The sequence below is a fragment of the Zootoca vivipara genome, chromosome 2 (genome assembly GCF_963506605.1).
Source record: "Zootoca vivipara chromosome 2, rZooViv1.1, whole genome shotgun sequence".
NCBI lineage: Eukaryota > Metazoa > Chordata > Lepidosauria > Squamata > Lacertidae > Zootoca > Zootoca vivipara.
In genome coordinates this window covers 91222790-91236820 of record NC_083277.1, presented here as the reverse complement: position 1 = coordinate 91236820, position 14031 = coordinate 91222790, and the positions used below count along the sequence as shown (strand labels likewise).

At 45.3% G+C, this 14031-nt stretch overlaps 1 protein-coding gene across 1 annotated transcript; it reads right to left on the bottom strand.

Annotated features, from left to right (window-relative positions):
- Positions 1-2403: 2403 nt before the first annotated feature.
- Positions 2404-12099, bottom strand: TRIM65 (tripartite motif containing 65). The gene is made up of 6 exons (XM_060271838.1): positions 11611-12099; positions 9699-9794; positions 9066-9299; positions 6990-7155; positions 5393-5473; positions 2404-3384 (listed from the first exon to the last, which is right to left on the bottom strand). Exons 1-6 carry the CDS (start codon positions 12073-12075, stop codon positions 2726-2728), a joined length of 1701 nt encoding a protein of 566 aa, XP_060127821.1. The 5' UTR covers positions 12076-12099; the 3' UTR covers positions 2404-2725.
- Positions 12100-14031: the final 1932 nt, after the last annotated feature.

Below are 14031 nucleotides of genomic sequence, written 5' to 3'. Positions count from 1 at the left end.
AAATACAGCAGTGGGTGGGGATGATTATTGCCCTTCAATTTTTTATTTAGTTTTAATTTCCTCTGGTAATCGGGAATGAATTTCTTGATTTGGAGGGGGGGGAGGCACACGGAATTATGAATCTCCCGTACAAGGTGAGTCTAAATTCAGCAGCTATCATAGAGAATACCATCCTTTCATATGTGCTCGCTTTCATATGTTTGCTAACATGGAGACTGAGCAGATTTTCAAGGATATCTTCAAAGATACAATTTTGTTTGCCTAGGATAGGGTCAGAGAAAGGGACAGAAACACACAAAGTTTAGAAAGAGCGCACCTAGCAAATTCAGTGTTCAGATTGTTTGGAATGGAACTGGAAGTAAAATGGCCAGTATCAAAATTCTCTTATTTAAATCAATAGCATAGCTGCACTTGGGATACAGTGCACGGTTCTGCCCACCCTTCTCCAAAAATTCATTGGCATGAAAAAAGGGGGCAGATAAAGCTATCAGAGCACCTTCCCTAATTTAGACAAAAGGCAACAAAGAAGGGGCGTGATAGTGGCTTATGTATTAATAGGATGAGTGAGATAGAAGTGGGTGGAGAGATAACCCAACCCTCCCCTCCCCTGATACAGTATTAGAAATTGAGGGCAACTAATGAAAGGGAAGTACTGTGTTCCGCATCTGCTGTCAGAGGCAGCATACTTTCAAATACCAGTTGCTGGGAATCACAGGTGGGCAGTGTTGCACTCAACTCCTGCTTGCATGCTTCCCTCAGGCTTCTGGTTGGCCACTGTGAGAACAGGTTGCTGGACCAGGTGAGCCATTAGCCTGACCCAGCAGGCTGTTCTTCCGTCCTTATTTCAGAGAACAAATGGTGATGGCCAGTAAAAGTTTGGAATACACAACTTCAGGGATGATAGGTCTATCAATGGCTATTGGTCACTGTGGAACTTTGAAGTCATACACCTCTGATTTTATCTACCGAATCGGATTTTATCAGATGCACAGGAAATCAGAAGCGATTTTGTTTAACCAACCTTCAATTAAGCAAGCAAGATCATACTTTTCTCCAAGGCACAGCTGTGGAACAATGAGAAAAGCTCTTGGACTTGAGGGAATTAATCAGTACACAAAATACAATCAAAAATAGGGGTCACTGAAAGTTAAGTCCAGTCAAAGGTGACTATGGGGTTGCGGCGCTCATCTGGAGTCAGGCCGAGGGAGCCAGCATTTGTCCACAGACAGCTTTCTGGGTCATGTGGCCAGCATGACTAAACCGCTTCTGGCGCAATAGGACACCATGACAGAAACCAGAGTGCACGGAAACGCCGTTTACCTTCCCTCCACAGCAGTACCTATTTATCTACTTGCACTGGCGTGCTTTCGAACTGCTAGGTTGGCAGGAGGTGGGACAGAGGAATGGGAACTCACCCCGTCGCAGGGATTCGAACCACCAACCTTTTGATCAGCAAGACCAAAAGGTTCAGTAGTGTAGGATACCCAGTCCCTGGCAACTGTGAGCTTAAGGTCACCCTACTAAGAACCAGATCAGTTTTGTTTCTTGGATACTCCTCCCTGGGACTATGACAATTTTCTAGCTCACAGCTAGAACAGGGAATTACAATAAAAGAAGAAATTTATTTAGTAAGCTTATTTTTCCTTTTTGCTTAGAAAGCTATTTCTCAATAAAACTTTTTTTTTTAAGCTGAACAATAAAACAGGAACCAACTTGGCAAGTTTTCATTCCCACCATAATCTGCTGATGAGAAAGTGGCAAGAAACACATGAGCAGTTAAGACATGTTGAGCTTGCAGAGAGAAGTAAAATGGAACTCCTTCCGTCATAATTTAAACTCAAACCATAAAATAGTGCGACCTCTCTGAACCAAAAAGTTCAGTTTTCTTGTATGGAAAGCTACACATATGCAGTACATACATAAAGGTAAAGGTAAAGGGACCCCTGACCATTAGGTCCAGTCGTGACCGACTCTGGGGTTGCGCGCTCATCTCGCATTATTGGCCGAGGGAGCCGGCGTATAGCTTCCAGGTCATGTGGCCAGCATGACAAAGCCGCTTCTGGCAAACCAGAGCAGCAGATGGAAACGCCGTTTACCTTCCCGCTGTAGCGGTTCCTATTTATCTACTTGCATTTTGACGTGCTTTTGAACTGCTGGGTTGGCAGGAGCTGGGACCAAGCAACGGGAGCTCACCCCGTCACAGGGATTCGAACCGCCGACCTTCTGATCAGCAAGCCCTAGGCTCAGTGGTTTAACCACAGCGCCACCTGGGTCCCTAGTACATACATAGGAGAGAATTTAATGTTTCAGGACAAGCTGACTCTGAAAATTAATTTGTCCCAAGGTGAAGTTATCAGTCCCTACTGTGCCATTTAATTTTTTTTAATTACTTTAAAAAAAACATTTTAGTTCTGTCCACCTCCAGTCATCCCCCCTGCCCCCTAATAATTGCTTAAGTAGGCTGAAATATTCTAAACTTTCTTTACTCTGTTTTCCTGCTCCTCTTCATTTCCTGTTTAGCTTTTAATGAGACGAGATTGTCAGAAAGCAGTATTATTCACCAGGATGCACAGCACACTAAGCATTGAGTGGCCAGGACAGCGTTGGGTGCCCCAAGCATCTTCCCCAAATCTTAATCCCTCTTGCACACTTGTCCCACCTTGAGTTGAGGGAAATGGGGACTTGCCTCTCCCTGGGGAAGATGGGTACAAAGTACCTTGAGATATCAGGAGAGTTGCTCTCCTTGTTTCGGAGCTATCTTCTCATCTCGCAGTTCGTCCACTGTGGTGGCAGCAGCAGCAGCAGCAGCTGCTTGCAAGACAGGAGGCACCCCATCAGTTTGAACTTTGCCCTGTGGCTTTTGGCAGAGGGTCACAGATATGCCTTCGCAAAGCCAGAAGATTGGGAAAAGGGGCTCTGTGAAGATCGTGTTGAAGGTGTGGAGGAGTGCCATGTTGTCATCCACACCATAAAAGGATAGCACTCCTTGGCTGCAATCCAACCGCACTCCAATGAATTTGCACACGTGCTTTTTTATCTTAACGAACTTGGCGTTGTGGCAAGCCATATAGCAGTCTTCCTGGACGTGCAGGCCCCAGGAGAGTTTATCCAGCCCAATGGTGAATGTGCGGCCAGCCCGCTTCTTCCTTGGGAACCTTCCATAAGCCACGCCAATGATGACAGAGTGGCCAGATAACTTGACTTCCCAGTAGCAGCTGCCCCGACTGAAGTTCTGGGCACACATGACTTGCCATGGCTCAAACCTCTGTGGGTCTTTTGGCCTCGAGCCCTGAATACGTTGAGAGTGATGGCACTTCCGGTTCTCATCAGACAACTGCATGTATTGGTTAGCTGTGGTTGGATCAAAGGTCAAATTCTGCTGATCTGCAGGAGTGACAAAGTCAGGTGGGAGAAAAAACACCCAAGTGTCTTTAGCCTATTTTTAACTGGCTAAGAGAAAAAGGTCCCCCATCCCTAATATCAGGCATGGCACGGCCTTATTGAAGTGGCATTTTGGCAATTTCTTCTGTTGTTCTCTCCTAACGGAGCTAATCAGACTTCTGTTCTATTGTCGATTCTGTTCTAAGAACGAAGTACCAACTTTTTAGTATTGCACTTGAGGGAGAGTGGAAGTTGGCTTTAGAGGGGTCAAATAAAAGGCAAGGGAAGTTGGTGCCTTCCATTTTCTTTGGAGCAAGATCCCTAGGATCTGCAGGCTCTGCTTTATTTAAACATCACTTTTTGCTCACAATGGCCTATGAGAAATCCCTGCTGAGTGCCAGGGTGCCTATGAGGGCTGTTGGTTGTTGTCAGCAACGCAACATTCCCTTTGATCAGCCTTCTGCCTAAATAAGGTTAATGGAATAATTATTTCCCTCAGGGATGCAAACCAGAAGCCTGGGCAGGGAAAGTACATAGGCATCATGTGCAAGGATATACAAAAGACTGTCCCTTGTCCATTGGCTCTGGTCCACAGATTTCTGAAAGGAGTTACTAACTGTTTGCGGTAGTTACAAGTCCTAAGTGCTTTCTCTTTGATCCATGTTCCACTCCGTGTCAGAAAACAGGAGCTGTTCCATTTATTAGTTTAACAGATAAATTGTGTTCTTTGTGATTTAAGTGAACATCTGCTCCATAGCTTCCTGGTTCCCTGCTAATCTAAGCGCAAGAAGCTTCTCTTGAACAAGAGAACAAGGATCCTAGAGATCTTAACAGGGAACTCACCCAGCTGCTCCCAAAAGCAGAGTTGGGGCCGCTACCTCCTCCACAGGTGTGTGGGAGACAGTGAGAATAAAATACAGAACTTATAGGTCTCCATTGGCTGCCTCCAATATGGCTCCACAGTTTTGCGAAGCTTTTTGAACTCCTGAATCTGAAGGCACACCGGGGCCAACTTATGCTTTTTCTTTTTTAAAGGACTACTGATGTGGGCAATGCTTACTTGCATGAGCAGTGTAATGTGGGAGCAGCAAACTCTTGCAATATTGACTATGAGGAACGGCTTAGGGAGCTGGGTATGTTTAGCCTGGAGAAGAGAAGGTTAAGGGGTGATATGATAGCCATGTTCAAATATATAAAAGGATGTCATATAGAGGAGGGAGAAAGGTTGTTTTCTGCTGCTCCAGAGAAGCGGACACAGAGCAATGGATTCAAACTACAAGAAGATTCCACCTAAACATTAGGAAGAACTTCCTGACAGTAAGAGCTGTTCGGCAGTGGAATTTGCTACCAAGGAGTGTGGTGGAGTCTCCTTCTTTGGAGGTCTTTAAGCAGAGGCTTGACAGGCATATGTCAAGAATGCTTTGATGGTGTTTCCTGCTTGGCAGGGGGTTGGACTGGATGGCCCTTGTGGTCTCTTCCAACTCTATGATTCTATGACTCATTTGCATGAAAAACAAAAATCATGGACTGCCTTAAACTGTATAGGTGCTGTAGTGGGAGCCAGCACAATGAGCCGCACTAGCACAGTGTGCCCTCCTCAATCAGCTTGGAGTAAGGGTAGGCGGACCCTCACAACAGTGCACAGGAGAGGAGAGATCGTTCCAACAGGCAAGCAAAAATGCTTGCACTAACAAGTGATCTCTTCAGCGCTAGTTTGAATTCCACCCCATAAGTGGAAGGAAAGAGGAGCTACCGTACATTCTTGTGTGACTTTGCAACTTCCATGCTATGCTGTTCTTTTGAATAGACTTGTTTATGCGAGAATTCCCCACCCGCCTCAGGTCAGCCACCACCAGGAATATTATTATAACCAACAGAACATGCACACACGAAGAAATAAATTTATGATCCCGACAAAGGACCCAAAGGAAGCAGCTCTGAATATATTTGTGCACTTGTGACCCTACTTCCCTGTTTTAAGTAAGTGCGTGCAGCCCAGAAAGTCGCTTACCTTTCAAAAAAGACATTCTTAACTCATTGTCTGGAAGGCACGGTCCGGCCCTCCTCACAATTACCTTTGGCTCCGGTGAGACTGCAGAGTGAGAGATAAGCAAGGAAAACTTAAAAGCAGGAAGGAAACTCATTTGCCTTAAAAACAACGATTTCAAAATGGTAGACAAGTCAAGACTCGGCAGTGGGTTGGGGGAGCCTTTTCGGGAGGGGTGAGGACAAGATACACAGGCAGCAAGGTTCAAAGCTGGCCTTTGGATATATTTTAAAATATATAGAAGAAGAAGAAGAAGAAGAAGAAGAAGAAGAAGAAGAAGAAGAAGAAGAAGAAGAAGAAGAAGAAGAAGAAGAAGAAGAAGAAGAAGAGGAGGAGGAGGAGGAGGAGGAGGAGGAAGCGGAGGAAGAGGAGGAAGAGGAAGGGGAAGTGTACTTAAAGGAGGCATCCCCCAGTTATATTTTTCTTCATAATAACCAGACACTTAGGTGCTGCCAAGGAATAATCTCTCATGGTCTGAAACAAGACAAAGTACAAATACTCTCTGATGTATGATCAAATTATTAAAGTCTCTAAAATCACTTTTCTGTGTGCAGCAAGCTTTACAATTCTCATCCTAGTGCTTCACAAAAGACCACACTTGTGGACTGCTGTGTATGAGTTGTTTGGTGTCATGTAGGTGCAAAAGGCAGGGGTTTTCTCCTTTGAGGGCAAGATTCCACTGGGGCAATCTGTTGCGGGGGCGGCATGCCACCAGCGGGCAGGGCTGGAGCCAATGGTGGGCTCAAACCAATGATGAATGGGGTGCTCTCACTGGCACCCCCTTCTGCTCCCTGCCCTCCTTGGTATCATGCTGCTCACCTTGCCCAGGCCCATTATAAAGGGTTGACTCCAGGTGAGGAGCTGAAATGAATAGGTGAAATCCAGATAAAAGCCACATGTTCACAGCTTGGCCCAGTTCAGAATTTCAGTTTGCAACAAGCTTCAGTTTGCCTTTTCTTCCAAATGTGAGAAACTGTGGTTTGTGCAACTGCAGCTTGTTCTCAAACCAGGATTTGAAGACAGAATCAAAGAATGGCTTTGAATCCTGATTTGAGAACAAACCACAATTTCCTGCACTTTTTACAACTAGAAGCAGAAACTTCTAATCTCCTCCTCTTATGGTCAGAGAAGTCCGGGAAGAGGAGGAGGAAGCGAATGAGGCTCAGGCTTGCTGTAGCTTGTCCTTGTAATGACAAACTGTTAGTTAGTCATGATTACATCTGAACTGGATCCTACTTTCCTAGGAAAACGTTTGGGAACAAGGGAACTTATAAGATTTAAAAAGTCTCTCTGAGGAGGTCAAAGTTTTGTGGACCACTGCAGAGAAAATTGGGGCAATTCTTGCAGTACAAATCTAATCTTTCTTTTAGAAGACTAAACACTGTCATTGCCCTACTATTCCTCTTCAATATGGAAATATATCAAAAATAAATACTTTCCCCACTTTATTGTAGCACTTAAACCTCCAGCTGCCTTTATTGGAAAGAAAACTGACCAACTGACCCTCCTCCATAGGTGACCTTGAATTTTTCACCACTCCATAAAACAGCTTAATGATTACCTTTCGTTTCAGTCATTGGTGGATTCAAGGAATTTGACTGAGCCTCTTGCAAAAGCCTGGAAACCTCATTGAAGAATTCAGTGACAGCATCCACATTGCTGCCCAAATCAAACTCAACAGGTGGAATAACTTCTAAGTTGCCAAGAGGAGGAAGATGATGCAGTTCCTACAAGGAACAGGAAATGTAGGAATCACAAAGTTTGACTGTTGACGTACATGAATGGAGCTGAACTTCAGCTTATTTAAGTGAACTGGATCAATCCTGGAATTCTCTAGTTTGGTACTCTACAGTGGCCACGTACATATTGCCAAGCAGGAGGAAATGCATCACCAAAGAAAGGAACACAAATTTTCATAAAATATGTTAATATACGGTATGCACATTTGGACATAATTGCAATTCATTGAAATAAAAATCAATTGGGAAGACTTTAATAGCGCGACCTGTGACCCTGCTCAGTTTGCTGTCCAGATGCAACTTCAAAGCCCCTGCCTCTCCCTTCATTGTGGTTCGTTATCTCTAAACTGGACTTGGACCAGCCAGCCCTTCAAGCAGGGGCACATGCTCCCCTCCCCACTTCTTCCCCTCCTCTGCCTGCCTTAGTGGTCTCCATAGCACCTGCTCAGAAATCCAAATGTGCCAAGAGCACGTTTGGTGGATCCCTTTTGTGAAGCCACCTTGAGCACCATAGCTGCCAAGTTTTCCCTTTTCTCGCGAGGAAGCCTATTCAGCATAAGGGAAAATCCCTGTAAAAAAGGGATAACTTGGCAGCTATGTTGAGCACTATGTTGAAAAATGAGTTTAAAATAAAAGCGAATAAAAGCAGTGTGTTCATTATATATTTGAAGGCAGTGGTGTGCCAGGGCATTCTTGTCAATCTGAGACTGTTCAGCTCGTAAAAAAATTCAAAACGAAAAGGAGGACAATGGCACAGTAGCCCTCTGATGAGAAAACCACACAATTCCCTGGTGGTGCTGCTGCTGCATGCATGAATGTTTATCGGCTACAAAATGTTGCTGCGGGTAACCATTTGGGCAAGGCCATTTTGCTACAATAACCCCCTCTCGCTGCATGACTTGCCTGTCTCTCTGAAGACAGAGGGCCCCGTCCATGGAATTCCCCCCCCCCAGACAGTTCAACTTCAGACTTTCCCCCCTCTGGCATGGTGGGTGATTCACATTCTAAACTCTGCTCTGGAGTTGGCAGCCAAATTGTTTTTCAATTGTCTCAACTTGCTGACCATTAGGCCTAGCTAATCCTTTTTCTCCTCTCTCTGTGTCCCAGCTGAGAAGGCTAGAGAAGAGCTTATCATTACGAAGAGTCCCACAGAAAGGTCAAAGAGCCGACACTCTTTTCTAATCTCAGTTGCATGCTGTGCACATGACGTGAAACACACCACTGCTCTCTCTCCTAGTTTACTATGCAGTGCAAGGCTGGGGGGCGGGGCGGGAAATCCCCCACTTCACAGAAAACTTTGAAGTATAAGAGTTTGTAGCCACACTGGTGTATGACAGGACTTCCACACTTCAAGAACTTTGGAGGGTCTGGGACTATCTTTGCACAGCATTCAAAGCATTAAAGAATTTAATAAACACAGAACTCCTGCATGCCAATAGCTGCCAAGGTTCAGAGGCTTAGTTATGATATTCAATATAATTTCCAGTTAAGAGCTTGTCAGCTGCCAGGAATGGGGAGCAGAACAGGCAGCAACTCCCACTCTGTAATACTAAGCTATGGTTTATTTTAGGGGTGGGGAGCCTCTGGCTTGCTGGCCAAATGTGGCCCACTGGTTCTCCCCATTTCGCCTGCCAGGACATTTCTCCAAACCATAGGTGTGGGGCACATAGAGACTCAAGGGTGGGGAGTTCAATCCTGCTTGGTTTGGCTATGCAAGAACTCACTGGCACAGCTGATCCCTTCAGAACAGGTTTGAACTACTTGGAGTTCAGTCCTTCATGGTCACTGTCTCCAGTTCATGAACCAAGTTGGCAGGACCACCCACCTATTAAAGTTGGCCCCTGGGGGTGGGGATATAAAGATCTGGCCCAAATGCCATCAGCATACACATGACATACCTCCAGAAATGTCATATCATCAGCACAAGCAAGCAGCTCTTCTGCCTTCTCGTTGCGCTGGGTAAGAGCATCCAGTTGGCACTGTAGCTGGTCCAAGTTCTCTTGCATTTTGCCAAGCGCAGCATCTTGCTCTCTTTCAATCCTCTCCACTGTCTTCCTCTGGCATTCCTTCAGGGCTTCCACGAGAGAAGCGAACTTCTGCACAACTCCAGATTTTAACTTCTCCGAGGAACCCTGGATGAAAAAGGAAGGAAAACAAAATACAGTTCTTTCCACTGTAGCAGCCTCTCTTTCCCTTGCTGCTCTGCATTCCGTTGGGTATTAGGTGCCCCTCTTAATGGTAATAAGAAAACAAAATGTTGGGAGGTAGGCAAAAAGAGAGAGACTGTGATCCTTGACTGGCTGGCAGGGGCTGATGGGAGTTGCAATCCAAAACATCTGGAGGGCACCAGGTTGACAAAGGATTCGCTGCAGGCCTGAGCTGTTAGGAAAGGGACACAAATGCAGAAGGCCCACTTGCTCTTTCAGCAACTGGATTTTAACCATGATGGGTACCAAATGGGGTCAATGGAGAGCAAGCACTTCCCATGGGAGGCACTTTCGTCATTATGACGCTCTCTGTGGATTCCTTACCTTGATGTTGTCTATCTGCTGCTCCAGTTTCTGGATTGCTTCTTTGATAGGCTCTGCCTCCTTTCGAGTTTTCTCCAGTGTTGCTTTTACGGACTCCTGCCAGAGAGTTCAAAATAATTTAATAGGCAAGCACTTCAATCTCACCTAGCCACACCCAAGAGGGTGGCAGATTTCCCCAGATGAATCTTCCAAGATTCATTCATCTCTTTGGAAAGACTCCGGAGCTCTATTAATATATCTCCCTATTAGATTGAAGGTAGTCAGTGTAGGCATCAAGGTAGCCAAGTTATAGGAAGTAGGAACTCACTGAGGATGTCAGAAAGGGCCATGGTGTCTCAGACCACGAAAGCCCATAGGCTATGATTTGGGTCTAGCAATGTCTTCCAACCTATTCAAGCTTGGTATTGTCACAGCAAAGCCGTTATGCCCTAACTAGTCTTAAAATAAAATAAAAAAATTCCTTCAGTAGCACCTTAAAGACCAACTAAGTTGGTCTTAGTTGGTCTTTAAGGTGCTACTGAAGGAATTTTTTTATTTTGCTTCGACTCAGACCAACACGGCTACCTACCTGTAACTAGTCTTAAAATGTTCCACATCTATACGGCAAGCGATGTCTGCTTTATAACTTTCATGGCTTCTCCTACAGAAGTTGAGGAAATGTACCTTGGTGGCGACACCAAGAATTAATGCCGGGCCATCCCTCATATGGAATGAATGAAATCTCAAGCTACAGTGGAGATAAAGGCCTTACTGCATCAAACTCATTATTATAAAGCGGGGTGGCCAACTTCCAAGAGCCTGCGATCTACTCAGAGTTAAAAACTGGCAGTAATCTACCCCCTTTGGGGGGATTGAGGTCAAAGTTGTTTAGGAAGGAAAGCCCTGTTTTCTGGGGTTCACATAAAAGTTGTTGAGCTTCTTTAGGAAGGAGGAAAGCAACACTGAGCTTTTTTTTTAGGAATGAAAGCCCTGTTTTTGGTGGTTCAGGTCATTTTAGGGGTGCAGGGCAAAGGTGTTGAGTTTTTTTTAGGGGAGCCAAAGTTGTTTAGCTTCTTTGGGGGGAGCCACTGATCTACCGGTGATCTACCACAGACATCCAGTGATCTATCGGTAGATCACGATCTACCTGTTGGACATGCCTGTTATAAAGCATTTGGTACCTGAGGAGAGTCATGAATCAATCAGGCAGACATTCAGCAAGTGAAAATTTCTCCACAGCAGCAAAACTGAGATTGGAGCAATATACACAACCTAGGCTGTCTCTGTGTCACCCATGGGTGTAGCTGGGGGTGGGTGGGAGGCAGTTAAATTGAGTAAATAAATAAAAATACTTACAGTAACTAAAAGTAGAAACTGTAGAAAGATTTTGACCGATTTTTCAAAAGAAAGTAACTTCTGAAGACAGCCCTGTTTAGGGAAGTTTTTAATGTTTGATGCTTTATCATGTTTTTAATATTCTGTTGGGAGCTGCCCAGAGTGGCTGAGTCGACTTGGCCATATGGGCGGGGTATAAGTAATAAATTATTATTAATTAAGTAATTATCATCATCATTATTATTTAAAACAACTGTTGTTGAGACATTTCATTCCAAATCTGAGACAGAGGATGAGGACAGGTGAGTGTTCCGCCCCCCACAACATAAACCCTTTTAAGATTAAGGTGCGCACCACGACAACTACAATGTGCAGGGCCATGTCCCACAATCCCAAGTAACTAATGCACCAGGAGGAATGCTTAATTTTAAACTGGGATCCCCAAAGGCTCCTTTAGCCAGCATGACACCCATCCATCAACAGCCTGGTCCCGTGCAGAGTGAGAGATGCCTATGATCGGTATGTTATGTTGCCGTGCCCCCTAGTGGCCGGCTCCGGAAATGCTTCTGCCCTCCTCCCTCCCTGCCAGGCAGCTTACTTCTTTGGCCCTCCGCTCGTCCTCGACGAGGGCCCTGCCGTGCTGCTGGCACTCCTTGAGTGTGCACACGCAGCAGATGCCCCGCTTCTCCGTCTGGCAGTACAGCTCCAAGGGCCGCCCGTGCCTCGGGCACTTCCTTTCCCGAGCAGCGCCCGCCTTCTCCGCCCGGGACGCCGGCCCGCCGCCGCCGCCCTCCTGCTGCTGCTGCTTGAGGAGCAGCTCCACCAGACTGTCGAGCAGGACGGTCTTGCTGAGCTCCGGCCTCTCCGGGAAGCTCTTGCGGCACGAGGGGCAAGTGTAGCTCACGGCGGCGGCGGGCCCTTTGCCCTCTCCGTCCCAGTGGTCGCAGATGCACTTCTCGCAGAAGCTGTGCCCGCAGGGCACCGTCACCGGGGTGCTGAACGTATCCAGGCAAATGCAGCACGTTAACTTCTCCTCCAGCCTCTGCGAGTCGGGAGAAGCCATGGCGCGAGAGGAAAAGAAAGTGAAACCCAGGGCCAAAAAAAAAAAAAAAAAGAGGCTGAGGCTGCTAGAGATGATGGCTCAGGACAAGGAAGGGCTGGGCCAACTCAAGGCGCATCAGCCACCAGGCTCTTAAAGAGGCAGGGAGGAGAGCAAAGTTGTTGCATCTCCTTTCCATACAAGAAAAGAGTTTTGAGTTTCTGGCTCCCTTGTCCCCGTGTAAAAGGCAACCTTTTCAAATACCACCCGCTCCTCTGGCCGAAGACAGGACAGTGCTGGATATATGTATAAACTAAACAAGCTATAGCTTTAGGGCCCCACTCTCTTGGGGCCCCAGAAGTATTTTAAAAGGAAAAAAAGCTGGATGTACTTTGATAAAAATACATATTTTGTTATGTGCAAAGGGCTTTAGATACCTATTAGATCCATAAATTGCCATATAGCATATATTCAACACAAAAACAGTGACAATTTGCTGTTGACAAAGATGCTGGACATATAAAGGGCCCCATTATCTTTAGTAGCTTAGGGCCTCATCAAACCTAAATCCGGCTGAGACAGGAGGTCTGATAATGGGCTTCCAGTTTCTTTGCAGGCTCAGCTGAAGGTGCAGCAAGATCTGTGCTCCATTTAGGCAAGTTTTTAATGTTTGATCATGTTTTTAGTATTCTGTTGGGAGCCGCCCCGAGTGGCTGGGGAAACCCAGCCAGATGGGCGGGGTATAAATAATAAATTATTATTATTATATAATTATTATTTCTGAGCCCCGCATCCCACAGCTTCACCCCTCTGCCACTAGAGAGAGGTTTTTGTCCAGACTTATCCTTGCCTGCTTCTGAAGTTTTTTTCCCCTTGTAGGCATTTTTTTAGGAAAAGCTCTAGGTCTTTTTAACTGATGTGCTTTTGGTGATGGGTTTTAAAAACTTTTTTGCACTGTTATTCCATGTTATCTTAACACTGAAATTGATTAGCCTCTATTAGGCAGTGCACTCCAGGAAACCAGAATGGCTGTTTTATGTTTCACATTTGCTATGAATTTATTTTGGTTGCTGTTGTGGTTATATCCTGATCTTCCCCTTTCCTGATTTATTATGTTTTATTGTTGTTCCTCTGTGAAGTCTCTATGAAACTTGTGCTTCTCCTCTCATAACTGACAATATTTCTTTTTAATAAAAACTGCTATGAAAAACTCCCGCATACACTCTTCCAACACAGAATAGTTGTCTTGAAAGACAAGAACTATTCAAGAGTGGCCAGGCAGATAGATGCTGCTGAAAAGCCACACTGGGTATGATGGCAACAGTTATCCTCTGATATATGGAAATTTTATTTTTAATTGTAGCACTACTGGTAGATCTATCCTCCATGAATATGTCCGTGAAGACTTATAAAAGCTATATAGACCAGTATCCATCACAAAACCTTGGAGCAATGAGTTCTACAACAATACACTGCATGAACACGCTACTGCGAATACGTTCTGTTGGATGATCCTCTTGTATTCTAGCAATGAGCTTTATTCCTCTTTACTTTCTTAACAATGGTCATGATTTTAGAAACCTCTAGCAAGTTCCCCCAGTGATTTTCTAAATTACAAAAGCAATCTTAAATCGTCCACCTGCCCTTTTCTACAGGATGCCCAGCTCTGTAGTAGGGATGGCGAACCTTTGGCCCTCCAGCTGTTGGGACTCTCATCAGTCCCAGCAAGAATGAGAGTGATACAGTGGTAGTTCTGCATCCCTGCTCTACAGGTTGCCCAGGAGGATAAGGCTATCAGTGACTCCTAGCCTCAATGGCTATGTTCTTATATTCTTGATAATATTAACTTTTAGGTAGAAGGAAAACAGCCAGTCTTTATGCCAAAATGCAGGACTGTATCTTTGATACTTGTTTTATCCCAACCCCACCCTGATTCCTGCAACTGAATCTACTGGCTCTTGAGAGCTGACACTTTCAGTA

Bases quoted from the DNA above. Each gene is read 5' to 3' on its own strand.
- TRIM65 (XM_060271838.1), bottom strand. From the start codon at position 12,075: ATGGCTTCTCCCGACTCGCAGAGGCTGGAGGAGAAGTTAACGTGCTGC. The intron at 7,156-9,065 runs GTATGTCATGTG...TGTTCCTTGTAG, and splicing joins ATGATATGACATTTCTGGAG to GAACTGCATCATCTTCCTCC. The intron at 5,474-6,989 runs GTAATCATTAAG...CTCACTCTGCAG, and splicing joins ACCAATGACTGAAACGAAAG to TCTCACCGGAGCCAAAGGTA.